At 46.6% G+C, this 25,618-nt stretch overlaps 1 protein-coding gene across 2 annotated transcripts; it reads right to left on the reverse strand.

Annotated features, from left to right (window-relative positions):
* Positions 1–111: 111 nt before the first annotated feature.
* BCL2L14 (BCL2 like 14) lies at positions 112–21,967 on the reverse strand. Of its 2 annotated transcripts, none has more exons than XM_084879179.1 (6): positions 21,756–21,967; positions 15,338–15,783; positions 10,206–10,376; positions 7,590–7,660; positions 4,106–4,372; positions 112–1,265 (listed from the first exon to the last, which is right to left on the reverse strand). In XM_084879179.1, exons 2-6 carry the CDS (start codon positions 15,774–15,776, stop codon positions 1,227–1,229), a joined length of 987 nt encoding a protein of 328 aa, XP_084735305.1. In that variant the 5' UTR covers positions 15,777–15,783; positions 21,756–21,967; the 3' UTR covers positions 112–1,226. The 2 variants fall into 2 exon arrangements, with proteins under 2 accessions (XP_084735305.1, XP_084735306.1); XM_084879180.1 differs by having other exon boundaries at positions 15,338–15,911; positions 21,756–21,956.
* Positions 21,968–25,618: the final 3,651 nt, after the last annotated feature.

The following is a 25,618-nucleotide window of genomic DNA, read 5'->3' on the forward strand; positions in this document are numbered from 1 at the left end:
AATAACTCACTTTAACTGAGATGGGTTGGGCAGTGCATCATGTGGTAACAGAGTTCCACTTTCCCCTTGAAGTTGCACGGATGTCCGAATAACTCAAGTCATTTGTTGGTTCATCAAAGATTTATTAAACACCTATTTCATGTCAGGCTCCGAGCTGAGTGCCAGAGATCCAGAAATTTGTAAGACCCTATAATTTGTGATTTAAAATGTTGTATGTCTTAAACACTTTCTATGGGACACATTTTACTTACTAAGAGACCTCATTCCAAAGAGTATCACTTTCAGGAAAACATCCAGCGGCTGCTTCGAGAGGAGAGAAAATGTCCAGCGAAGCTCTGGGCAGCACATAGCAGGGGACGTGCGTGAACACTTGGCACTAAGTTCGGAGCCCTTTTCTAAACACTTTATGTAAATTAACTCATTTGATCCTGACAGGAATTTTTGTACTGTTACATATTGTTTTAACCACAAGACACTCTCATGAAAGTGGTCTTTCCACGTGTTTATTTTTACCAGCTACTAATCATTACATTCCCCTAAGAAAAAATAATAAAGTCTCAAAGACCTTGAGAGGCAGAGGCAGGGTCACTGGGAGGTGAGGGCAGTAGGAGTAATTGTGTTCTGCCAAATGGAATTTTTTTCAAAGCACCAAAGAATTCTCCCAGAAAAGTGAGTCAAAAAGGCAGACATGGTAGTATTTCCCAAAACTAGTGGATCTAGCGATACACTTGAGTCTCTCTGGAGCCATGTCTACTAACATGAACATCTACCAACATCTTCCCAAAGGTGGACTTGCAACAATGTCATTAGGCCGTCCCAAGTGTGGTTTATAAAAATAAATAGTACTGGAAACCAAAGAGTAGGCACATGCAGTTTATCATGGCGCCCTCATGAGGTCAGAATAACACACTTTCTCTATGTTGGCCACCGAGGCGGGATGGCAGTGTCTGTTCTCACTAATGGAGAGAATTACCCCTTGTCTTTCTGGATTTCCTCACACACTCGGTAAAGGGCCTGAAGAACACGGGGTGGGGGCAAGGCCATGCTACTACCGCCTACGAGCTGGACACAAACGAGGCCTCTCCTGATGTTCTTGGTTCATGAGAATAATGCTCCATCTGCCTCGTACACTTCCATTTCCTCCTGGAGTCTATGCTGAGACCCATGTACACAGGACCACAGCTGGCCCATGAGTTTCCCAGGTTAATTACACATCTCCTGATGTTTCAGTCTACTTCTTCAGGGGATATCCCAAGTACCTTATCCTGGAGGGGGGGAAAAAAAAAGAGAAATAGATTCTTAAAATTCCAAGTTAGTGAAAACATATGCCTGTGAACTCTGTTCTCCCAGGGATGACCCTGGGAACAGAGAGCATAGCAGGGTTGGGGGAGGGTTTGAAAGGTGACTTGGCATCCTTGGCATGCCTGAGAGGAAAACATCAGCTAAGGACTTAGTTACCCCAGGGCGCACAGGCTAGATAGGAAAAGGCTTTGACGCTGTTAACATTCAAAAAGAGTAGATAAGAAAGGATTGATCTTTCCTTTACAAGCTTCTCCTTTCAGAGGGCTGGAGAATGTGTGAGGTTACGGGAGCTCTGGGTAACTATGTCAAGGGTGAGGAAAATGGGCCAAGGAGTAAATTAGAATCTCATGGTAGCACCCTGACCAGTGGCTCAGCTGGTTAGAGCATTGTGCCAATATGCTAAGGTTGCAGGCTCTATCCCCAATAGAGGGTGTGCAGGAGGCAGCCAATCAATGTTTCTCTCATCAATGTTTTTATCTCTCTATCCTTCTTCCTTTGTCTCTAAAAATCAATAAAAATATATTTAAAAAACATAAAAAGAAACTCCTATTCAGTAGCAGTGACTCCCCATTCCCTCCCCGCAAAACTCCAGGAAGTCACTAATCCGTCTCCATGGATTTGCCTATTCTGCACATTTCATATAAATGGACTCAGACAATAGATGGCCCTTTGGCTGCTTTCCCTTAGGATAATGGTTTCAAGGTTCATCCATCTGTCAGTACTCCATTCCTTTTTGTGGCTGAATAATATTCCATTGTTTGAATATGCCACACTTGGTTTTTCTATTCATTATTCATTATTGATGAACATTTGGGTTCTTTCCTCTTTCCGGCTTATAAATAATGAATGCTGCTATGAACATTCATGTACCAGTTTTTATGGGAACGTTTGTTTTCAGTCTTCTTGGATATGTACCAAAGAGTAGAACTGATGACTCTATGCTGACCATTTTGGGGAACTGCCAAATCGGGGCTGTATCATTTTAGAATCCAACTGGCAATGTATGAGGGTTCAAATTTCTCCTGTCCTCATCAAAACTTGTCTTGCTTGTTTTAGCCATGCTAGTGGGTGTGAAATGGCATCTCATTGTGGTTTGGATTTGCAATTACCTAATGCTGAAGTCAAACTTAAGACTTTTTTCATATGCTCATTGGCCATTTGTATTATCTTCTTTCGATAAATGTCTATTTGATACATTGCCCATTAAAAAATTAGGCTAATTGTCTTTTTATAGTTGAGTTTTAAGAGGTCACTGTACATTTGGAATATAAGTCTCTTATCAGGTGTACGACTTGCAAATATTTTTCCCCCCATTAAGTGGGTTGTCTTTTCATTTCCCTTAAAACAGGAAGGTTTTTTCATTTTGATGTATTCCAGTATATTTTTTCTTTTCTTACTTGTGCTTTTCGTGTGGAACCACCATTGTTTATAGAACACTTTTGGCATTTCAGCTACATTAGTTAACTAAATAGATTTTTTAGAACTGGCCTGTGAATCCAATGAATACTTATAATCTCTCTGGAAAAGTGAGGGTGATTTCTGGTCTGTAATGATAGTGCAAACATGAAGGGTTGTGAGAGTTTCAGAGGCTGGTGAGGATCTTTAGCTGGAGTGGTTGGGAAAGGCTCTGGGGCAGAGGAGGGGCTGCGAGTGGCGGGGGTGGAGGTTGGGGGAATCCTGGAAGAAAGAATAAAGCTTAAATAATGTCTGGAATTCCATCCTCTTAGCATGAGTGAAGGCAGCTTGAATTTAGGACACATAAGAGCCTTAGTTGTTCGGATCAGCCATGTCTGTACCATGGGAAATAGGAAAGAACAGAAGACAGGGTAGCTCAATTGGCATTCACTGAAGACCATGGAAGGCATGTCAGTCCCTTAGGCAAGATTGGCTGTACTTTCTCCCTGGTTTCCGAGAGGCCAAGTCTGTTTGGAGGCTCCAGGGTCAGGCTGGCCATCCCTCAAAGGGACTCAACACTGTTGCTGGCCCTGGAGCATTCTAGCGGAAAAAGAACTAACGACAACCCATGACAACGTGGGGCAAAGGCCTAGCTTATGAAATTTAAAGCTCTGAGCAACGCGTTTTGATAGGTTGACCTGATGAGGCCATTTGAACATGAAAGTTTGAAGGAAATTTCAAGGAATGAGTATAAGGGATGAGGGAGGGGTTGAGGCTGAGGCTTGGTGTGTGTGTGTGTGTGTGTATATGTGTGTAGATATCTATTTTATTCAATATCAAGTTATTTAAAACAGATGAAAATTTCATTGTTTGCTTTTTAGTTTGTATCAAAATGTCCCTGTCAAAACTCTGGGTCAAAGCAGTAATGACAAAAAAGTCGCTGTCACCCTGAATCTCTGCCTGAGGATTACCCCCACACTCTCAGCAGCTGAGAGGATGAGAAACGGCCTGCCTCTCCTTGACTCGCTGCCAGACGTTCGCTGCCGCAACACTTGTGAGCACAGAAATGATATCTATCTAAACATTTCATCTCTCAGCACCTCCTCATTTCCTGTTAGAGCTGCCCAGTCCCTCTTCCCCCCAACACACAGACCCCATGTACCCTTTGGGAGCTCGGTAAATATTTATTGACGATGAAGATAATCACTAAAAATATGTTCCCATCAATGGGATCTATCTCTTGCCACTCAAGTATCTGAAACCCATGAGAACTGCTTCACGGATGTGTTCCCTTTGCTTAAACACACACACACACACACACACACACACACACACACACCTCTTCAAACATCCTGTCCCATCTCCTGTGAGATCTGGGAAGATTCGTTGGTAGATAGTGTGCACTTACCCATCCACCATGCTGCTGCACCCACGGCGAGAAGTTCTCTCTCAGGTACTTGGCTCCGAAGCCTAGCACCTTGTTCATGGGGTGGTTGTCAATGGCGTTGAGCTTGGCGGCGACATCAATGGCCAGAGCAGCCTTAAAGCCTCGAGCTTTGACCTCTGATTCTCCTCTGGTATCTACTCCCCTTAGGAACTGGTCCGTGATGGTCTTGAAAAGGGTGTAGGACAGCCCCTCCTGGAGGCTGCTCATCAAAGTCTTGTCTTTCTTCAGCTGCATGCAAGAGGATACGCATTCAGTGGAGCAGTTGGGACCAGCAAGACTGACTCCCTTGCTCAACGGGGGTGGGCCACTAAAACACCGTGGGAAAACCTGGATTCTACTCCAACCCTGGCAAAAGGGCTTTCAGAGTGGACCAGGCATGCGCCTGCTCTGTGAGTTCATTTCAGGGGACAAGTCAGTGCATTCATTCCACACTCAAGGAATGTTTCCGGAGCACTTACAATGTGGATGACTGAGCCCCCTGCCCTCACTCAGGCCTCCCAGTTTAGTGATAATTACAATCCAGGGCCTTTCCCTTCAGCTAGAGATCATGTCAGGGACTGAATCTGGAGCCTGGAAACCACTGTCTTGGTTCAAACTCCTGCTCCAGCTCTTCCTAGCTGTGCAGTCTTGGAGAAATTATTTAACCTCTCAGCTTCAGTTTTGTCACCTTCAAACCCGGATGACAACAGTAACTGTACTAGAAGTTAAGTGAGTACAGCGCTTTGCACAGCGCCCCACGTGGAGAAGTGTGCTTGGAACATGAGTAATTTTTCAGGATGCTGTGAGAGGTCAGGGGCGAGGGCATATGTTCACTGAGAACAAACAAACAGACTGAATCCATTGATGCCTTTCCATGGTTCTACTCATCCTGTTCCCCACCCCCCACCCCACCTCCTCCCACATCCCTCTGCTCCACCGTCTTTGGATTTCCACACCTTTAACCAAAAACACAAGCATCACTTCTGCTTCTTTAAAAAAGCTCGGGGCTCGTGTCACCAAGGCAGACGACACCCTGATGGAAAAGCCGTCCTTGCAAAGTCTGTTAACATGGTGCTTGTCATGTGAAAACAGAAATGTCTTCGCGGGGCTCAGTGTTTATCTGAACATTCTCTGTGCTTGAGGAATGAGTTGAGCAGGTTTTCAACAAACCCTGTTTATACGAGGCATATTCTGGGGATGCGTCAGGCTGTGGGAGGGTTTCGGCCTATGGAATCTGAAGCAGGAACGGCCTGCGTCCTTCACACCCCACACCGAGGATGGACTCCCGCTAATCAGTGCCTCCAGACCTCTGCAGGCGCTGAAGCCTGGACTCGGCCAGACAGCGAAAGAATCAAATGCCTGAAGCACCTTCCAAGGAGCGTCCTGCCTCCTCCCTGCCCCTCTCCTGCCTCTTTCCATGCAGCGGGCCGCACAGGGAGGTGTATCATCAGGGGATGAGCAGCTTTGCAGACGCTCTGCAGCCAGGGCGGACGCCTTCCCAGGGTCACTGTCCCGCTCTGGTGAGAACTCACACCCACACAGCACGAGTCAGAGCTTTCGGTGTTCCTGCCAGAGTTCTCTACTGGGGAACCACATAGAAAAAGAACCACCAGCCCTAGCCTGTTTGGCTCAGGGAATAGAGCATCGGCCTGCAGACTGAAGGGTCCTGGGTTCGATTCTGGTCAAGGCCACATGCCCAGGTTGCAGGCTTGATGCCTCGTAGAGGGTGTGCAGGAGGCAGCCAATCAATGATTCTTTCTCTCTCATCATGATGTTTCCATCTCTCTCTCCCTTTTCCTTCTTCCTCTCTGAAATCAATAAAAATACAACCATGTGCTCTACATAAATAGTGCAAAGTATCACCTCAAATCATCAAAAGAGTGTATTAGAGTGAAGTTTTTTAAGTTGCCATTTGTGGCGTGAAAGGAAAAGCATCTCTGTTCACAGCGAGAGGGGTTGCTTCGTCCTGCCTCCCAGCCCTGGCCTCCCTGACCCGCTGCCGGTCACTGCTGAGGCCCCTAGACGGAGGCTGCACAGGAGCCACAAGCTGTGAGGAACCCTCGAGGTCCTGGAATGGAGCCCTCCCAGTTCAGGAACTGGACCGTGCCTGGTTATTGGCATCTACTTGAATTCTGCTCGTGAAGGGACGATCAGCCCTCCCGAGGCAGCCCCACATGCTGGAAAGGCCATTCTTAAAATGGGGAGGGCCCCGTTGCCCCGCAACGCCTGCCCCCTGGTGTTAGCTCTGGAGAAGCGCAGGGTGTCCCTAAACCCTGTACCATGTTCTGCTTTCTGCTTCCTCTGCAACCCTGTTCACCCCCTACTTGTCGCCCTGACGTTCATACACCCCTTCTCTCTCTTTTTAAAAAATATATTTTATTGATTTTTTTACAGAGAGGAATGGAAAGGGATAGAGAATTAGAAACATCGATGAGAGAGAAACATCCATCAGCTTCCTCCTGCACATCCCCACCTGAGGATGTGCCTGCAACCAAGGTACATGCCCTTGACCTGAATCAAACCTGGGACCCTTCAGTCCGCAGGCCGACGCTCTGTCCACTGAGCCAAACCAGTTAGGGCTACACCCCTTCTCTTTAGTCTCAAATCCCTGGTTTTCTCACCGCGTCCCCTCCTGCACCATCTCGCATGCCCTTCAGCTCCCTGGGCATCATCCCCTGGTCCCTGTCTGACAAGGGCATTGGGGGAACAGCACAGAGCACACTGTGTCCCCTCCTGCAGAAGCCCCGTGGGCCGGACTTCTTCCCCAGGGATCCTGGCCAAACGAGGAACCGGGTCCCCAGGCCAGGCCCTGCCTCACAGGCCCTAGAGACAGCTGGGCACCCTGCTGCTGACGGACATGGAGGAGGCGGCGCTCAGAAGCCCCCTGAGCACAGGGGGAGCCTGCTCACCAGCTCTTCCTCGGGAGGTGCCTCTCACATGTTTCTCATTGGAACGATGGGTCTCGACTTCTAAACGGCAGGAAATCCAAAGTTCCAAGTAACACTAGCCGGCCTCCCCAGCCCAAGTGCTAAGAGACCTGGAGCAGAGAACAGTCCAAGCCACTCGGGGGAGATTTCAGACGGGGCTCCAGCCCCGGAGCAGCTGTGGGTCACAGATATCCTGGCTGCAGGGCCAACACGAGAGTCTAAACTTCCCCGAGGATCAGTTACATGGGGAGCGAGGCTCAGAATTCCGCGCAGCGGGTCTGTAATTTATGGGTGTCTTTTCTTACAATAACAAAGTTAACTTTCCTCCTTTCCAAAAATTCCGAGGAGGCTCCAGGAGGTTTAGCTATGTTTTCCAAAGTGATTCATTTTTGAGACGCTGCCAGCGCGAAGAATTTCGACTCCAAGGGAAATAAAATTTAGGACTCAGTGTAAACCCAAACTTCAACAGGGGCATACAACTCCGTCCTCATGGACCAGGGCATGGGCACAGAAATAAACCGTTAGTTCAAGCTCCGTACCTCTCTTTCCATCTGATCCCCTGAGTATTTCAGCAGCTCAACGATCTTGGCTATGATTTGGTCTTCTCCGTCTGTCGGGAAAATACAGTTATTTTTTTTTTTTCAAGAAAAAAAAAAAATCTTACATTTTCCCAGGGACCGTGCTTAGCCTGGTTGGGGATGGAGGAAGATAAGTGTCTTGTAATTCTTAGAAAATTAAATCACACCTCCCTTTTGCTGATGAGGCACAAACACTCCCAGACCCATTCCCTTTTCCTTCCTTCTTCTCCCTCCTTCCCTCAGTCCCCAGTTCTCACCATGAAATTCATCACTCCGTTTACTGGAACAATGATGTTGGGGATGTTAGTTCCGCTACACATGATCCTGCCTCTAATGCTATTTAGGAGGAATTTCTCCCTGGTCTTTGGGCTTCGCCTGAGCAGATGGTGCTTTTCCCACATGGACCCCCCATCAATCCCCTATTTGACCACGCTTCTCCTTGTGTTAGCTGCTAGACAAGGTAGAGCCAAATTCATGGTCCCTCCACCCCCATCTAAGAGGGGGCATAGTCTTTCTGATCTGCATTTTGAGAATTAAACTCACTTCTAAACCCACCTTATCTTCCTGCTGTTGTTTTCTTTTTCCATTGTCCTTCATGTTTATTTTACCGTATCCAAAATGTCTACTTTGCATGCCGTGTCTTCACAACAAAACAAGGTGGGGAATAAATGGATGAGCTTTCTCCCACCCCAAAGGCTAACGTGGCAGAGGGATCCAGAGACGGCTCTAGTGTGTGTGTGTGTGTGTGGGGGGGGGGGGGGGAGGGGTCAGAACAGGGGAGGAGGAGTGGCAGGGCTTGTCTTGTCTCAAACATGCAGACAGTGATACACGAGGGAATGGTCATTGCCTTAGCACAGAATCCAAACAGAGGAAAGCCAGTTACCGGGAGAACATTTTTTTTTCCTTATGGCACAATCTCTAAAGTCACGGAGTCCTCATGTTTGTTCTCGATAAAAGGGAGAGAGGCCAAGAAATTAATCTAGCACGTCCCGCCCCAAGAAGGTTGAGTGAAGGGCACGGTACGTGGGAAGCCTGAGGTCTGGGTCACCTGGGAGGAGGAAGAATGTGTGTCTCGTCGGCCACGGGTAGCTTCTCGCTGTGGCTGCCTCTCCCGGGAAGGCTGCAGCGGCGCCCAGATTCCATGTGCACGGAGGGGAAGAGCCTTAGTGTTGGCTGGGCTCAGGGCTCTGCTTTACATTGCCCAGACACACCCAAGGGAGCGATAAAGGGGAGACACACTCTTCCCCGCAGACGGAGATGTGTCCCCTCCTCCAGCCCCTCAGTCTAAGCCCCTGTGGGAGTTTTGGTCCCAACAGCACCGCACAGGGTGGTGAACTCATCACTTTGCTCCGTGGTTGGAAGACACTTTTGCCTCGTGCTTTACTGTGCCCAGACCTAGGACCCACCTCTGCCCCTCAGCCCCCACTGGAGTTTGGGGGACGACCCCGGGAGAGGAGGCTGTCATTAGTGGAAGTGCAGGATGGAACTGGGTCCCACTCCCAACTCCAGAATTCCTTCGAGTCCAATGGGATCCACGGTCCGAGCTATTGCTGCAGTTTCAGTGACAACTGACCCCATCTGGTCACTGCTTCTCGGTTCTGCTTCATGTCCTGCCCTAGACCTGGTGTCTGACACCCATTCCCCTGCTTTTTCACAGGAGCCCAAAGTGATCCTATATAATAAAAGCCTAATATGCAAATTGACTAAACAGCAGAATGACTGGTGGGATGACCGGTTGCTATGATGCACACTGACCACCAGGGGGCAGATACCACAGGAGCTGTCCCCATCCCACAGGCCCCAGGCCAGCCAAAGTGGGTGCCGTTGGGGGCCCCAATTGCCTTGCCCATCACCCCACAGAGGGAGGTGACTGGCAGCAGCAGTGGGGGGGTGGAGTGGGGCTGGCAAGTGGGTGGTGCCAGGATGGCCAAGGCAAGTGCCAGTAGGGGCTCCTGATCGCTCCGCTGGTTGCCCCATAGATTGGCCCTGATTGCTGGCCAGGCCTAGGGACCCTACCCGTGCATGAATTTTGTGCACTGGGCCTCTAGTATTATATATATGTCGCTGGGCTGGTGCTCAATCCACGCCCTCTGCCCCTCAGTCTAAGCCCCTGTGGGAGTTTTGGTCCCAACAGCACCGCACAGGGTGGTGAACTCATCACTTTGCTCCGTGGTTGGAAGACACTTTTGCCTCGTGCTTTACTGTGCCCAGACCTAGGACCCACCTCTGCCCCTCAGCAAACTGGTCCCTGGCCACTGCTAACAGGATTACATCTAATCCCGCGCGTCCCCCTGTGGACAAAGTTGGTTGCACGCTTTGTACTTCCTCCTCTCCCTCACCAGACTTCTCTTTAGCCTTAGCAGTGAGCTTGGCATGTGGCTTCCATCTGCTGGCACACTCCCCTTGGCATGGGCCCTCAAGCTGAAGGTCAGTGCCTCCGGCAGGCTGCCGTCCTGCCCTGGGTCCAGGTCAGCTGAGATTCCTACACCCAGAGCCGAGCTGAGTCAGTACGTGGATGCTCCCGTGCCTCAGCCTAGAGACACCCAGCCCCACAGACACTCTCCGAGGGGAGTTTACCTTTCTTCGCATTTGCAGCTGGAGGCTGAGAGTTCAGGCCCTCTGAGACAAAGAGGAAGGTCCCCACTTGACGCTTGATGCTTCCTCCCTGGCTGTGCTCTTCGGGAGGTGGCCAGGAGTTAACAATTTCAGCAACTCGGTTGGCAATGGAAGCAACTTTGGTGTCTACAGCTGAAACAAGAGAAAACGGTGCTGAGAACCCTTCCCAGAACGTGGTGGCGATAGTGGCTGCACAGTTGCCTGGTCTGAAGAGAGGCCTGAGAGTGTGTGTGCGGGGCAGGCCATTCCTCAGAAGGCACTGGCAGTTGCCTGGCAGAGGCTGGGATGGGGGAGGAGCCCAGCGAGGCATGGTTGCCACTTTGAAACCAGGATCCTTTTGCACCCTCCGTTTGAAGTCTTGCAAAACTAGGGTCCCCTTCCCCTTTGAGAGGAGGAAACACAAAAGGGAGGGCTTAGTTCTTTGCTTGAGGAAATGCTCATTATGCTTTTATTTTTATTCTATTTTTTTCCCCCCAGACCTCTTTATATTTTGGAGAGCTGGCCCTTATGTGCATAGGAGGACATTCAATAGTTTGACAAGCCTTTGGGGGCAGGTCACGGAAGAAAGATAAATATCCCTGCTCTCGGGCCATTTTCATTACTCAAGTCCATTGTCAAGTAAACACTGAGCTCTCCTTGCTTTTAGAGTCACGTGTTTCCTCTCTCCTTCAGATCTACCGGGAAACGTCCCACCAAGGCTGATAGGAAGCAAGGACACGTAAAGTGCAACCCATAACCTTCAAGAACTTATAATCCAGCTGAAACTGGTTTGGCTCAGTGGATAGAGCGTTGGCCTGCAGACTGAAAGGTCCCAGGTTCGATTCCGGTCAAGGGCATGTTTCCTACCCAGTAGAGGGTATGCAGGAGGCAGCTGATCAATGCTTCTCTCTCATTGATGTTTCTAACTCTCTATCCCTCTCTCTTCCTCTCTGTAAAAAATCAATACAATATATATATGTATTTTTTTAAAGAGAGAGAATGTACAATCCAGGGAAAGAGCAAGGCGTATATTTGCACACATAACTAGTGAAGAAGACACATTTTGAGAGGGAAGGTTTCAATGACCTTGGCTCTCTGGATGTCATAGCCTGTGAAAGACCCAGTGGGACTGGCGGGGTGGGCAGGTGCTATCACTTCTTTGTTTGGGAGCAAAATGTTCATTGTGGATTCATTACTAAGTTCTTAACTTTTGGAAGCTTGTACAAGCTTTATCTTCCATGCATTGGAAGCAATTGTATTGTGTAATGCGTGAAAGTGATACTATTTCATTGACAGGCTTGAGGTAACAGAGGGGTTTTGGCGGGAAGGTGGCTGTGTCTGGGAAATCCCCTTATCAATCAGGAGGGGTGAGAGGCAAGGCCCAGGTCTCAGGAGGGATTGTGTAAAACACAGGGACCCCTGCGCCTCTCTCCCTGGCCTCCTCCAGGGCGTGTGTTTTGGTGTTCTCCTTTCACTCCTGGGCATTCCCAGAAAGGTCACAGAGAATGCTGCTCTGCCCCATGTCCCCTTTTAAAAGAGGCGGAATGGCTTCCTTAAAAAGTCATTTTTCATGCTCCACCCACAAGGTTTGATAACAGATCCGTGAGTTGGAGAATAGAGAGGTCAAGGACAGAAGAATCAATGCTTTCATTCCCATTTGAACAGCCAAATATACTTTCCACTTCTAATCACCCTCTCAGCCCAACCAGCCTCCTCTTGAACTCTCACCACCCGTGTCCCTTGGCAAGGACATGGCAAGAGGCTGGATCCCAAAGCCAACGGGAACCTTCCTTTGCAGTGTCCACAGGACCCGGGAAAGAGGAGCTTGTGTTTTCTACCTCTGTGACCTTGTGCAGCCTGTCTAGGATGTTCAGTGCATGGTTCTCCTTATGCCGCATCTTGTACCCAAAGAAAGCAGATAAAGGACCCAAAGGCCGTCCCTCCTCACCCCCACCCCCATGTGGCAGGACAATCACAGGACCCTGGCAGTTACAGAAGTACCCAACCTGACTTACCTGTGTACAGCGCATGGATTTCTTCAGGGGGTGGGGGAGAGAAGAGAATTGAAAGCAAACGCATTTTGACTCAGGTGAACTAGCTCTAGTTAAGATTCCCATTTTGAACACCTTAATTTTAAACACTGAAAAAAGACAAGATTCCTTTCTTGTCAGAGTAGGTCCCACCTGATAGGCAAGAGGAAATTGGGTCGGGGTGGAGAGAGAACAGAGAGGCTGCCCATTCTTTGGCATCTATTTTGAGGGGGTCATTGTGGGGCTAAGAGGAGCAGAGTTGGGAAGGTGCTGTTCATCCCTTGGCCCGAGACTTTTGATTTATAGAGAAGGGGCAGGAAGTCTGGGAGGGGTTTCCATATGGTTGAGAATGCTATTTCCCACCCAGTATCTTCCCCCCCCCCGCCCCTCGCGCTTTGAGGTTGGAAGCCACTAGCTAAGGGGTGGAAAGAATAGAATCCCTAATGACTATGGAACTACCATATTAGGCCTGGGCTGTCAAAGGTTGGTCTTCTTTTAAGGGAGAGGAGAGTAACCTCTAGGCCATCTGGGACACCTGCTGTGACAGGACTTCCTTGGTGACAAATATGCCTAGAAGGCTGTGGTCCAGGCCATTTTTTGCTGGCTGTAAGCAGAGTCTCGGGAACCAGAGGGAGCACACAGCTCTTCTTAAAATGGAAGATGTTGATGCTCAAGATGAAGCTGAATTCTATTTAGGCAAGAGATGTGCTTATGTGTACGAGGCAAAGAACAACACAGTGGCCATAACTGGTTTGGCTCAATGGATAGAGCATCGGCCTGCGGACTCAAGGGTCCCAGGTTTGATTCCAGTCAAGGGCATGTACCTCAGTTTCAGGCACATCCCCAGTAAGAAGTGTGTAGGAGGCAGCTGATGGATGTTTCTCTCTTATTGATGTTTCTAACTCTCTATCCCTCTCTCTTCCTCTCTGTAAAAAATCAATAAAATGTATATTTAAAAAAAAAAAAGAACAACACAGCGATTCCTGGTAGCAAACCGAACAAAACCAGAGTCGCCTGGGGAAATGAAGTCATGCTCACGGAAACAGTGGCATGGCTCGTGCTAAATTCTGAAACAACTTTCCTGCTAAGGCCAATGGACACCGAATCTGTGTAACCCTGTACCCCACAAGGATTTGAACTTACTGAAAAGAAAACAAATAAAAGTAGATATGTAAAAAAAGGAAAATAACCTCTACATTATTTAAGCCATGGTTATCTGAGTTTGTCACTGTATGTGTGCTGCTGAGCCTGTTCTTAACTGTCACGTTTCACATGTAGCGAATCATAGCTGTGGGGAAACCAAAGATTCACAAGTGGCCAAAACCGGTTTGGCTCAATGGATAGAGCGTCAGCTTGGGGACTGAAGGGTCCCGGGTTCGATTCCGGTCAAGGGCATGTACCTTCGTTGCGGGCATATCCCCAGTAGGGGGTGTGCAAGAGGCAGCTGATCGATGACTCTCTCTCATTGATGTTTCTAACTCTCTATCCCTCTCTCTTTCTCTCTGTACAAAATCAATAAAATATATTTAAAAAAAAAAGATTCACAAGTGAAAGAACCTGGGTTGTCAGTTTCTATAAAATTGGTATTGACACCCATTTTTCTACATTGTAAGACCTCTCAGTACTAGACTCTGGTCTTGAGACATCACCTCATAGCCCTCAATTAAGGCAGGAGCCCAAGTCCTGGAAATGGCAGTACAGGCCACATTGTGACCTTTAGTTAAAAGAACCTTGGGGCTGCCAACTGCTGGGCTCTGACTTGCATGAGGCAAAATAGAAATGGAATTGGAAGCTCTCTGGGGTCACACCCAACATAAAACCAGCTAATCACCCACACAATTAATTGAACAAGAAAGCAAGGAAGAAAAAATAGGTGAGAAGAGAGGATAACTGTGTAAAAATGTCTGAAGCTAAGTCTACTAGGAGGTAACTATTTCTGTTTTTTAGGGATATCTATCTATCTACCTATATAGACATCTTAAAATGTTAAGAATGAAATAAAGGTCAAGTGACACTTGAGTAGTATGGAAATACAGAACGTCATTCCTCTCAGCAAAGCCAGAAGATGAAGGTCTGTAAAATCATCTGTCTCCTGGCAAAGTCCAAAGAACAGGCCAAGCAGAAAAGCCTGTGTTTGGTAGATGCCTTCGAATAGCTCTGTTAGCTCCAGAGCTCAGCGACCACGCCCAGCAGAGGGCGCTGCTGTGCTTCTGGGGAAGAGGAGCTCCCCAGATAATCCCACCCTCACGTCTGCACTAAAATTCTCTGTCTACTGGGAAGTAGAAGCTTCCTTGGTCATAGTGAATGATCTAGAGCTGTCCATGTGTGAGCTCATTCTCCAGGCCAGTCACAAGATTGAAAAGCTGAGACATACTGCCACCTGTTGACCAATTCTAGATAAGTTACACAGTCCAACCAGCCCAGCAGGAGAGGAGATTTTGTTTAAAATCTGGGCATCAGGCATGATGTTGTTGGAGGAGAAAAAGCAACTATGCCAAGCTTTGTGTAGGAAGGTCAACTCTCCGAAGAAGTCTCTTATGAAAATGTTTTATTCAATACGATAGATTTTGTCCCTCTGAGGGGAGATTTTGTAAGAGTGCTTCAAAGTTGTCTTTTTAGAGGGGTTTAGACTTTGAAAAGTATTTCTGTATGTAGCTACCTGATCTTTCCATCTCTCCTAAGAGCTAGGGAGGGTGAGATGCTCCTATGTAGAGATGGAAACACAGAGGCTCACCGAGGTGAATTGACTTACCCCAGGAAGAGAGGCAGCCAGAGCCCCTGGCTAGAGCACTTCCCCTCATACTGGTCTCCCACACAGAGGTTGAGGAATTTGGGCAGTAAGCTTATTCATAGACAGTGAAGCCAGAAAAATCAATCCCATCACCTTTCACTGACACCCTTTCCTCTCTGCTCAGTCTTGAGGAAAGTAGGGCAATTATGACTAAATATCAATAACTTGGGAACTGGAGACACAACGAATGTCTTGCTGAAGGCTGCATTACAGTTGGGAAGAGATGAACTACCGTGCATACAAAGAAGGAAAAGATTTGATTGCAGGAGAAAAAGAATCCCGTCAAAGCTTACCTTGGGCCCCTAAGGTCGGTCCCTGGTTGAAAACGGACGTGGAACATTGTTGAGTGTGAAGACCACCCTCATACTCCACTTGCTTTAGACCCTGAGCCTGGATCTTCGTAGGCAAGCTCTCTGAATCTTCATCTTTCTCTGCTACTCCAAAGAGGGATCTCCAAGAGGACTTTTTCTTGGCGAGGCTTATGGCCTTCTCACTAGATCGGGAACTTCTGCAAGGCCACGGCACCTGTGTCCACGACTCATTTGCTGACCAGTTCCCCAGTCCTTTCTGGGACAGACTCCTGGTCCTCTGCAGCCTTGGTGAGAAGACAGCAGACGTGCTCTTGAAGACGTGGTGTTTGGCGTAGAACTCCAGGATTTGGAATTCGATGCTGTTTGCGTCATCATCCTCCAGGGGGATCTCCTCCAGGTCGAAAGCACTGGTGGTGCACATGGCGGGGCTGCAATGACAAAGCCCACGTGTGTCCTCTACCTGCGGGCGCCTCCTGTTGGTCAGGAGAGCCGGGGGTGAAACTCCATGAACACTTGTTGAGCGCCTATTCAATTTGTCCTGGGCGGTGGGAGGAGTCTGGAGATGGAAAAGTCAGGGCTCTTGAAAGTTCAGTCTCATAGAGACAAGGAGGAGAGACAGGGACATAGATAACTCCAAACAGTGAGCTAGGGCTGGAGCGGGGGTGCAGAGCCAGGCAAGGATGCACATCAAGGGCGAGTTATGTCACTTTGACAGATAAAAGGGTTTAAGCAGGTGGGTGGGTAGTGGGGCTAAGGACTGGATGGGTAAAAGAGGGTCTATGGATGAATTTAGGTGTTTGAATAGGGGTGAGAGAACTGTAAGGCATAAGCTGTGTGGTTAGCCAGGGGCTCAGGATGTGGAGGGACAATAGATGAAGTGGCAGTCGGGGCCAGGTTATGGGGACTTTCGAATGGTAGGCTGAAAGCTTTGCATTTGCTCATGTTGGTCAATCAGGCCTTTCAAAAGAAGCCCTACACTATGGAGGGCAGCTCCAGGCCTTCTTGGGAGTTAAAGGTCTTCTTCTAGGTGGGCAAATGAGAAGGCCGCTGTCTGGGGTGTATGGCCCTTCCCATCTTCTTTCCCTTCTTCCTTTACACTCTACTTTAGCTGTACAGATTTGCTTATTTATTTGTTTATTTATTTTGAGAGAGAAAGAGAGAGAGAGGAGAGCAACACATTGATTGGCCTCCTCCTGTACGTTTCCTACCGGGGATCAAGCTCACAACCAAGGCATGTGCCCTAACCAGGAATCTAACCGGCAACCTTTTGGTGGTACACTGGACAACACCGAACCAACTTAGCCGCACCAGCCACGGTTGTTTCTGTCTCTTTCCATATTTGGTATCCCACATAAGATCCATCTGTAAAACCCTGCAATTTTTTAAAACAAATTTTAAGACTACTGATGGAGCCAAAACCGGTTTGGCTCAATGGATAGAGCATCGGCCTGCGGACTGAAGGGTCCCGGGTTCAATTCCGGTCAAGGGCATGTGCCTTGGCTGTAGGCACATCCACGTGTGCAAGAGGCAGCTGATCAATGATTCTCTCTCTTCGATGTTTCTAACTTTCTATCCCTCTCTCTTCCTCTCTGTAAAAAATCAATAAAACATATTAAAAACAAAACAAAAAAACCCTTCACTTTAAAAAAAAAGACTACTGATGGAGGCAATGGATAACTTTTCAGTTTTGAGCAGGAGAGTGATGTGATCACAAACGTGTTTTAGAAAGATCAGTAAAAGAAAAGAAAAAACATGACAGGGATGGGAGGATTTATTTTCATATGAATAACCAAATAAATATAATAAACTGATTTTGTTCAATTTAAGCTTTCATGAAATCATTCCTTTTCTGGTTCCCTGCTGGGAAGGCATTTCTTTTTGTTAAAAGTCTACTTTGCTTCCTTCTGAGTGAAAGATGTTGCTCAGAAATATTGAGACCTGAGGTGGGTCACTGAAGTGGACCAAGGACTGTGCCACCTGAGACACATAAGAAATGAGCCCAAAAGGATGCAGCAAGAGCAGGAGAGCGGGCTGTGGGGACAGAACTCTGGGCAGCAACTCGGCATAAAAGGGGCTGAACCCAGGCCTGAGCCCAGAGCTGGAATGTGTTAGGAGGGGATTGCTGAGGTGTTTCATTTGAAGCTTCCTTTTGAATTGGATAATCTAGGACACTGTGGGCAGAAGGTACATTTGGATTCTATAGGAACTATGTACTCAAATCACAATATTATGCTTCCGTAGACACCTCCATATAAGTTTGTGTTTTTTTTTAAACAAAACCTGAGACCTTTCGAATGTAAGGGTGTGTGTGTATGTGTGTCATTTTTGGAGAGAGGAAGGTCAAACTTATTTAAGAAACAAGTTTGCTAAATGCTGATTCAGGAGCAACCTCAGAGCAGAGGAAAAACCACGGAGGCCACGAAGGACCACAGAGTCCTTCCATTTTGTGAAAGGAATTTTTGATGTGCTGTAGGCTAGAAAGGAAGGGAGTAGTTGGCCCACGCAACAGGCAATATCAAGGATGAGAAAGAAGCAGAGAGCACAGCAGAGTGAGGCAGTGCCCACCCCAGTGAATGGAGCAACCCTATGGAGGGAGTGGGTGCTGGGACTAGGCCCTGGAAAGAACTTGACTAAAAGGGAATACATCCTATCTAATAAAAGAGTAATATGCAGATTGACCATCACTCCAACACACAAGATGTCTGCCCCTATGTGGACACAGATGGCCACCACAAGATGGCCAGCAGGGGAGGGCAGTTGGGAAGGACCAGGTCTGCAAGGGAGGGCAGTTGTGGGTGATCAGGCCAGCAGGGGAGGGTAGTTGGGAGGGACCAGGCCTGGATGGGAGGGCAGTTAGGGATGACCAGGCTTGTAGTGGAGGGCAGTTAGGGGCAAACAGGCTGGCAGGGGAATGGTTATGCGGTGATCAGGCTGGCAGGCAGAAGCGATTAGGGGCAATCAGGAAGGCAGGCAGGCGAGCAGTTGGGATCCAGCAGTCCTGGATTGTTAGAGGGATGTCTGACTGAATGGGCAGTTGGACATCCCTAGAGGGGTCCCAGATTGAAGAGGGTGCAGGCTGGGCTGAAGGACATCCACTCCCCTGAATGAATTTCATGCACTGGGCCTCTAGTGGAGACATAAGTGTATTTCTTAAGACACTATAAATGCATTTGAGAAGTGTAGGTTTATTTTCCTTACTAATCCTCACTGTGAATTAAGGGAGAGCTATTGTTCAATGTACAGCTAAGTCTTAAAGCAGAAGTGAGCTAGGTTATCACACGTTGGACCCCTTCTGCTCTCAGCTATTCCATGTAAGAAGGAAAAGCCCAAGATCTGGGTTTTGGAAACTTACACCATAGGCTTATGCTTAAGTTCATGGTCTCAAGGCCTTGGGTGGAGCTCTTAAGCAAGAGGTGAGCAAGACTGGACCATTGATCAGCTATGGCACAGTCACATTTGTTTATTTTTTTTTGTCTACGGCTGACCCTGTGAGTGTATTAGAAAAATTCCTTCCCCTCTGGGCTTCACAGTCCTTGTCTGTAAATTTAGGGAATGAGAGCCCTGCTTCCTCTGTCTGTTGTGGGGTTAAGTAAGGATGCAGGTTAGTGCCTCGTGTAGCAGGTATTCAATGATGGTCCCTTTGCTGCCCTCACTGAAGACGGTGAGCTACCTGTGACTCCACTAGACTGCAAGGCCAGGGGGCAGGGCCAGCTTGTCCTATGGTCAATGTTATAGCCCTAGGAACCAGCATAGTTCCTGACCCAGAACGTACTACTTTGGGAGGCATAGTAGAGACTATCAGAAAAAATTGAAGAGCTGATTCTGAGGTTTGGGTCTAAAGCAGTGTTTCCCAAACTTCTCTCATGATGAGAATCACCTGGTGGAGTTGTTAAAACACAGATTCCTGAATCCCAACTAAGAAGTGCTAAACTAGAATTTTTGAGAACATATAGGTAAAATTGCATACCTAACTTAGTGCTCTGTATATAACATCTGTCTTAGAGCACTAGTTAAGTATACAATTTTACCTATATGTTCCCAAAAATTCTAGTTTAGCACTTCTTAGTTGGGATTCAGGAATCTGTGTTTTAACAACTCCACCAGGTGATTCTCATCATGAGAGAAGTTTGGGAAACACTGGTCTAAAGTGTTCACACCTGCAAAACTGGTTTGGCTCACTGGATAGAGCGTCAGTCTGCAGACTGAAAGATCCCAGGTTCAATTCCAGTCAAGGGCATATACCTTGGTTGCAGGCACATCCTCAGTAAGGGGTGTGCAGGAGGCAGCTGGTCGATGTTTCTCTCTCATTGATGTTTCTAGCCCTCTACCCCTCTCCCTTCCTCTCTGTAAAAAAAAAATCAATAAAATATATTAAAAAAAATAAAAACCGTGTTCACACCTGGCATCAGGCATGGGTGAGTGGGAGATGGAGGGGAACCCCTGGGCCTTGCCTGTCGTGAAAGCCTAAAACCTCAGTTGGGCTCTGTCCTACCCGAGGGAGGGCGTGGAGACTGGTCCCGTTCAAAGAAAGACTCCAGGGATCTGGCTATTGTACTCTGATCACCTTATGTTTACATACTCTCCCCTTATCTGTAGCAAACTGTACAAACTTACTCTCCAAACCAAGGTTACACAACTCCTTTGGCTGGCCTCTTTTCCTTCCCAGAGAGCTCCTTTCCCTCAACCCCCTAAATGGCCCAAGTCCTTGGGGTCTCCTCCGGCTTGTCCTTTAGGATCCCCAGGTGAAGGCGCTGGAGTGTGGGAACAGCTGCGGAGCCCAGAGCTGAGGGGGAAGCACCTAAACTCCTAGGAATGCCAGACACCCTTTTTGGGATTTTCCGAGTCCTGGATTTGTTTGTTATCTTCCCTGTGGAAGATAATAATACCGTGTTTCCCCGAAAATAAGACATCCTCCAAAAATAAGACCTACTTACAGGTTTCCTTCTGAGTGAAATATAAGGCATCCCCCGAAAATAAGGCCCCCTAGGCTAAACATGAGAGATTTGGTCCACTGATTCTGAAAGAAATGGAGTCATAAGAAATTCACCAGGAAATTCAGGAATTGGATTGTTATGATGATGTTCCAGAAGATGATGACATGATTGTCATTGAATAAATGAGTAAATTCTTGATACTGTAGGATTCACAGTTTGGTTTGTGTTGACAACTGCTGTACTACTGTACCGTATACAGGTAATAAGTTTCCTTTATTTTCATTTAACAATAAATGTGTACCGTATTCTTCTTCATGAAAAAATAAGACATCCCCTGAAAATAAGACCTAGCGCATCTTTGGGAGCAAAAATTAATATGACACTGTCTTATTTTTGAGGAAACAGGGTAAATGCAGGAAAAGAGGAAGCAGGCTGCTAAGACCTGTGCCGCAGGTAAGCGGGACACAACTTTGCATGGTCTGTCCCAGATATGAGGGCTGTGGAGGTCCCCTGGGCAACAGGCTCAGCTAAAGAGCTAACTTGCATTGCTCTGGACACAGCTGAGACCCGAGGGTAACTCACGGGCTGTGGGTGGAGGACAGATACTCATCTCAAGGGAGGTTCCCAGACCAAAAGATGAACTAAACTTGGTCTGGGTACCTTGAGCTTCCCCTGGAGCACCCTTTGCCCCAAGCCCTCTGGAGACTTTCCTTCCTCCTTACTAATTCTTCCTTTTCCAAACTTCTGACCTTTGGATTTTTTCATTCCTTCTCCCCTGTTTGTCATTTCTGAGTATGACTTGTTCTTTAATCCTAAGGTGGGCACGAGAAATGTGGTAAAATGCCTTAACTTTCTACAATAGGAGCTAAACTGAGAGACAGAGGCTTAGAGGTCATATAAGTCAAACAGAAGGACCGAGACGCTAATGGTAGAACAGAGAGTGCAGACACCAGACAGGAGGGAGCTTTCTAGAGGGGAGAGAGAGCAATTTCCCTTGTAACCTGAGCCTGGAACTCAAGGAAGTCCCCATGGGGCCAGCCACGACTAGACCTTGTGTCCAAGTTCCCTCAGGCTGCTCAGGACTCTGGGCTCAAACCCAGGATTCCTGTCCTCAGCCCCATCCCTGCTCCGGAGAGGAAGTCAGCATCTCCATGGACCACTGACCTGCTGGCCATGTCCTCATATATTTAATGAGTGACAGCTGTATCCTATTAAAGACGATTCAGCCCGTTATAGAATCTTAACTGAACTATCCCAACCGTCTGTAGCAAAGGAGAAATGAAAGAGAAACCTAAATATCTTCTTTCCCTTTCTTTTTAAAAAATGTTGCTGAGACTGACATGGTAAGAACTTTTTAGTCAACTCAGTAAACATCTCTGTCCCATTGCTAGTAAAACCAGGACTGAAGACCCAACTGCGTCCTCCCGGGAAGGCTGAGAAGGAAGACAGGTGCCTCCTGGTGTTACCTGGTCTGGAAGCTGTCAGTGGTTTCTCCTGCTTCAGATAGGTGGCAGTAAAGGTATTTCTATAGCTGAATCTCTCTCCACGAAATAGAAGAGGAAACTTTCACCAGGTCTTCTTGGCTTCTCATTTGGGAAGGTTTGTGGGATCTAAGACTTCATCTGGTGGGACCTCTTCAGCGCTAGGACTCAGGTTAATGAAGTAAGCTTAGGGGAAGGATTGCCACTTCCTGGTTAAGCCCTGCCCCCAGCTTTTAACTGAAGGAGTGGCTGACCTTTGCCCGTGTAATTTGGCTCTAAAAAGGTTTTGCATCTTTTGTTTTTAAGTTGGCAGCCCAAGGTTCTTTTTTTTTTTTTTTTTTTTAATTTTATTTTATTGAATTTATTGGGTAGAAAGAATTCTCACTTTCCTGGTAGTTTTTATTTTTACTCTCCTCTGTTCAGCAAATGTTTACTGACCACCTATCACAGGACAGGTGTTATACAAATACTTAATCTTAACTACATTTTGAGGCAGGTGTTACGATTCTCATTTTATAGATGAGCAAACGGAGGCTCAGAGAAGTCAGATTGATTTTTTCCAGAGAGGAAGGGAGAGGGATAGAGAGTTAGAAACATTGATGAGAGAGAAACATTGATCAGCTGCCTTCTGCACACCCTCTACTGGGGATGTGCCCGCAACCAAGGTACATGCTCTGTTTGAGATCGAACCTGGTACCCTTCATCCGCAGGCTGACGCTCTATCCACTGAGCCAAACCGGTTAGGCGAGGTCAGATATCTTGCTTGTGGTTCTTATCAGTTAAGCTGATATCCAAACCCTGGTCTTTCAGCCTGCACACCATATCATGTTACCTCTGCCTCTCAGAATCAAAGATTATAGTCAAGTGGAACAATGGGAAAGCTTTAAAAATTGAATCTATCCCTAGGTGTAGTAAAACTCACCAAAACTCACTTAAAGATCCTATGCCACAATTCTAGGGATAGAATTACTGATATACATGAAATAAGAAACCCTTAAATATGATTTTACACTCTATCCAAATTCTTAACTGAAATAGACATTTGTGGCCATATTATTGATCATGAAACTATGAGAATATTAGGCAAAAAAAGATCCATGGGGGGCAAATGAAGAGTGGTTATGGAAAAGTCAGTTTTTCAGTGACTCAAAGTGAATTTTAACTGACAAAACTAATATTTATTGTGCATAATATACGTCAGTCTAGTCAACTTAAGGGGTATTAAAATATTAAAAATGTTTTATTCTCATTTTAAAAATAACCTTTTGGGGGAAGATGATATATATTTATTTGAAACAATTCAAGAATCAATAAATGCACAAAATCAATAACTAAGCCATATACTATGGACTACAGTTGTTACTAGAGCTCAGAAGTATAGCTTAATGACTGTGGCTTTAAAAATCATTTAGAATCCCACTTGGCCTTGGCAAGGTGGGTATGAATACAGAAAGAGGCAGTTGGCCAGGGAGACAGATTCACTGAGGACAGAGAATGTCCAATAATCATCCAACTTCTCATTTCTCCCACTTACCAAGCTGGTATGTAATAGAGATAGGACCTGATACATCTACACTGATAAAAAGAGAAAGATGCAAATTGATCATATCTCCATGATGCCCACCATCCAATCAGGAGTGAGTATGCAAATTAACCCAACAAAATGGTAGTTAATTTGCAGGCACAGAGCAAAGACTGAAGACTGAAGACTCTGCTGAAGGCTGAAGGCTTAACTTCACTGTGGCCCAGGTCCTGGGTGCCAGAGGAAAACTGGTGCTGGCAGCCAGGGGAAGGAAGGCCTATTGCACAAATCTTCGTGCAATGGGCCTCTGGTATTATATTAAAAACCAAAACCAAACCCACTTTTTTCCTGATTCTAAAAATATATGTAACATTGTAGAACAATTGAAAAACATGAAAGGGCACATATATAAAGCTGTTACTAGAGCACCCATAAATGAACATTGTCATCTGTGGTCATGGTTTTGTGTGGTTATTTATCCAAGTTTGAGAGCTTTCAAAACAAAATCAACTATGGATATTGCTTTGAGTAACATCTAGATAAAGCAATCCAGTTATTACTTGAAGAACCCTTTTTCTATTACCTCAATCCAAGATACTGTTATGCTGTCTCAAAACTGAGCCGGATTGAGAAAAAGATGGCTGCTACTCTGTTTGGAAAAATACCATCCTCAACTGTACAAGAGACTTTGCAAAATTTCCTTAAGGTTGAAGATCTATACCCTGGTTTTTTGTTTTTTTTTTTTAAATCCAATGACATGTTCCTTTCCAAGTGTTACAAGGGTCTTAAGCAAACAGATAATGCCATGAAGTTCCATAATTTGGCAGGGCAGCTTCCTTGTCTTACCAGAGAGGATAAAGATGCAGAGGAAGGGGTGAAAAAAATAAGCAATACTTTGAAGAAGTAAATCAAAGAACTTAGTCTTCCACAAATCAGATGTGGTCTACTAAATATTAAACATATCAAAGTTGTGTTTTTTATTTATCTTTTTTTTAATGTAAGGGTAATATGCTCAGATTTAAAGGTAAAGCCACTTTTCTGTAGAATGCATTCACTAGTAGAGCACTACAATACCAATCATGTTATTTGGAGAGGTCTATAATGTCAGCATAAAATGATCTTTAAAAATGTATGCTTTATATTTTTCCTAACAATAAACCACGTTCTTCAGGAAAATAAAAAGGAGGAGGCCTCAGGGGTAAGTCAGGGTTCCGGTTAAACTGAACCTGATGGGATTCTTGCTAAGGGCAGGCAATGTGACCTGGCAGCAACAGGTGTTGGTCAGGGATGAAGAATTTTAGTCAGATATCAAGGGAGGGAGATTCTGGATAATTTGATTTAGCAAGATTCTTGTCAAATCTGGGCTCTTAGAGAGCATGCCCAAGGAAGGGGCTTGGTTGGCCTCAGAGGATCCTCAATAGACTTTGGTCATGGAGAGAGTCTTTGTCAGTGACTGTGACAAAATACAAATACAAGAATGAGAGGCCTGGAATACACGTCAGATTGAGCTGAGGTTCTTGAAAATGTTCATAGCAAAAGGAGGGATTTCCCAGATTCATTTACAAGAACAGGAGGTAGAAAGGAAACAACTCCTCCTCCCCTGATTCAATTTGACTTCCTCTCTTCTCTACCAAAGACTCGACTGGGAGAAGTTAAAATTTAGACAAAGAGTGGGGGCAGAGATGTGTTTAACAGGCCCAGGATAGGGTGAGCCAGGGAGCCTGACCTTCGATGGTGCCTGACGACTGGAAACAACTTGCAGTTTTCAGGCAGGCCTCAAAAAACCTCACACCGATGCTGCCTGGAAAAAAAAAAAATCAAATATATATATATTTGATTTTTTACAGAGAGGAAGAGAGAGGGATAGAGAGTTAGAAACATCAATGAGAGAGAATCATCTATCAGCTGCCTTTTACACCCCATCCCCCACTGGAGATGTGCCCACAACCAAGGCACATGCCCTTGACCAGAATTGAACCTAGGACCTTTCAGTCTGCAGGCCTACGCTCTATCCACTGAGCCAAACCGGTTTTGGCAGCCCTTGATTATTACCCGATGACTTATGGAACATTGGAACAGAGAGTTCCATGTGCTCACTGAGAGTCGATCAAGACAAAGTAATCCCGTCTCCCACCCACCCGTGGGTGTCTTTGATGAAGTGCACGGTCACTGCAGCAGGACATTTGATAAAGACCCCAGGAGATGCATGCACACAAGTGAGGGAATTGCATGTAGAGGACACTGTAATTGCAATACTGTGTGCTCAAGGTCAAACAGGAAATTAACAAAGGTCCTCATGTCTATATCCTGTGCTGTTTCCACTCAC

This window comes from Pipistrellus hanaki (assembly GCF_964339955.1).
Source record: "Pipistrellus hanaki genome assembly, chromosome: 3".
In the NCBI taxonomy this organism is placed as follows: Eukaryota; Metazoa; Chordata; class Mammalia; order Chiroptera; family Vespertilionidae; genus Pipistrellus; species Pipistrellus hanaki.

Excerpts from the sequence above, each read along its gene's own strand:
- BCL2L14 (XM_084879179.1), bottom strand. The coding sequence starts at position 15,776 with ATGTGCACCACCAGTGCTTTCGACCTGGAGGAGATCCCCCTGGAGGAT. Across the intron at positions 10,377-15,337 it reads ACCGACCTTAGGGGCCCAAG|CTGTAGACACCAAAGTTGCT; the intron begins GTAAGCTTTGAC and ends CTCTTGTTTCAG. Across the intron at positions 7,661-10,205 it reads AGCTGCAAATGCGAAGAAAG|ACGGAGAAGACCAAATCATA; the intron begins GTAAACTCCCCT and ends TTTTCCCGACAG.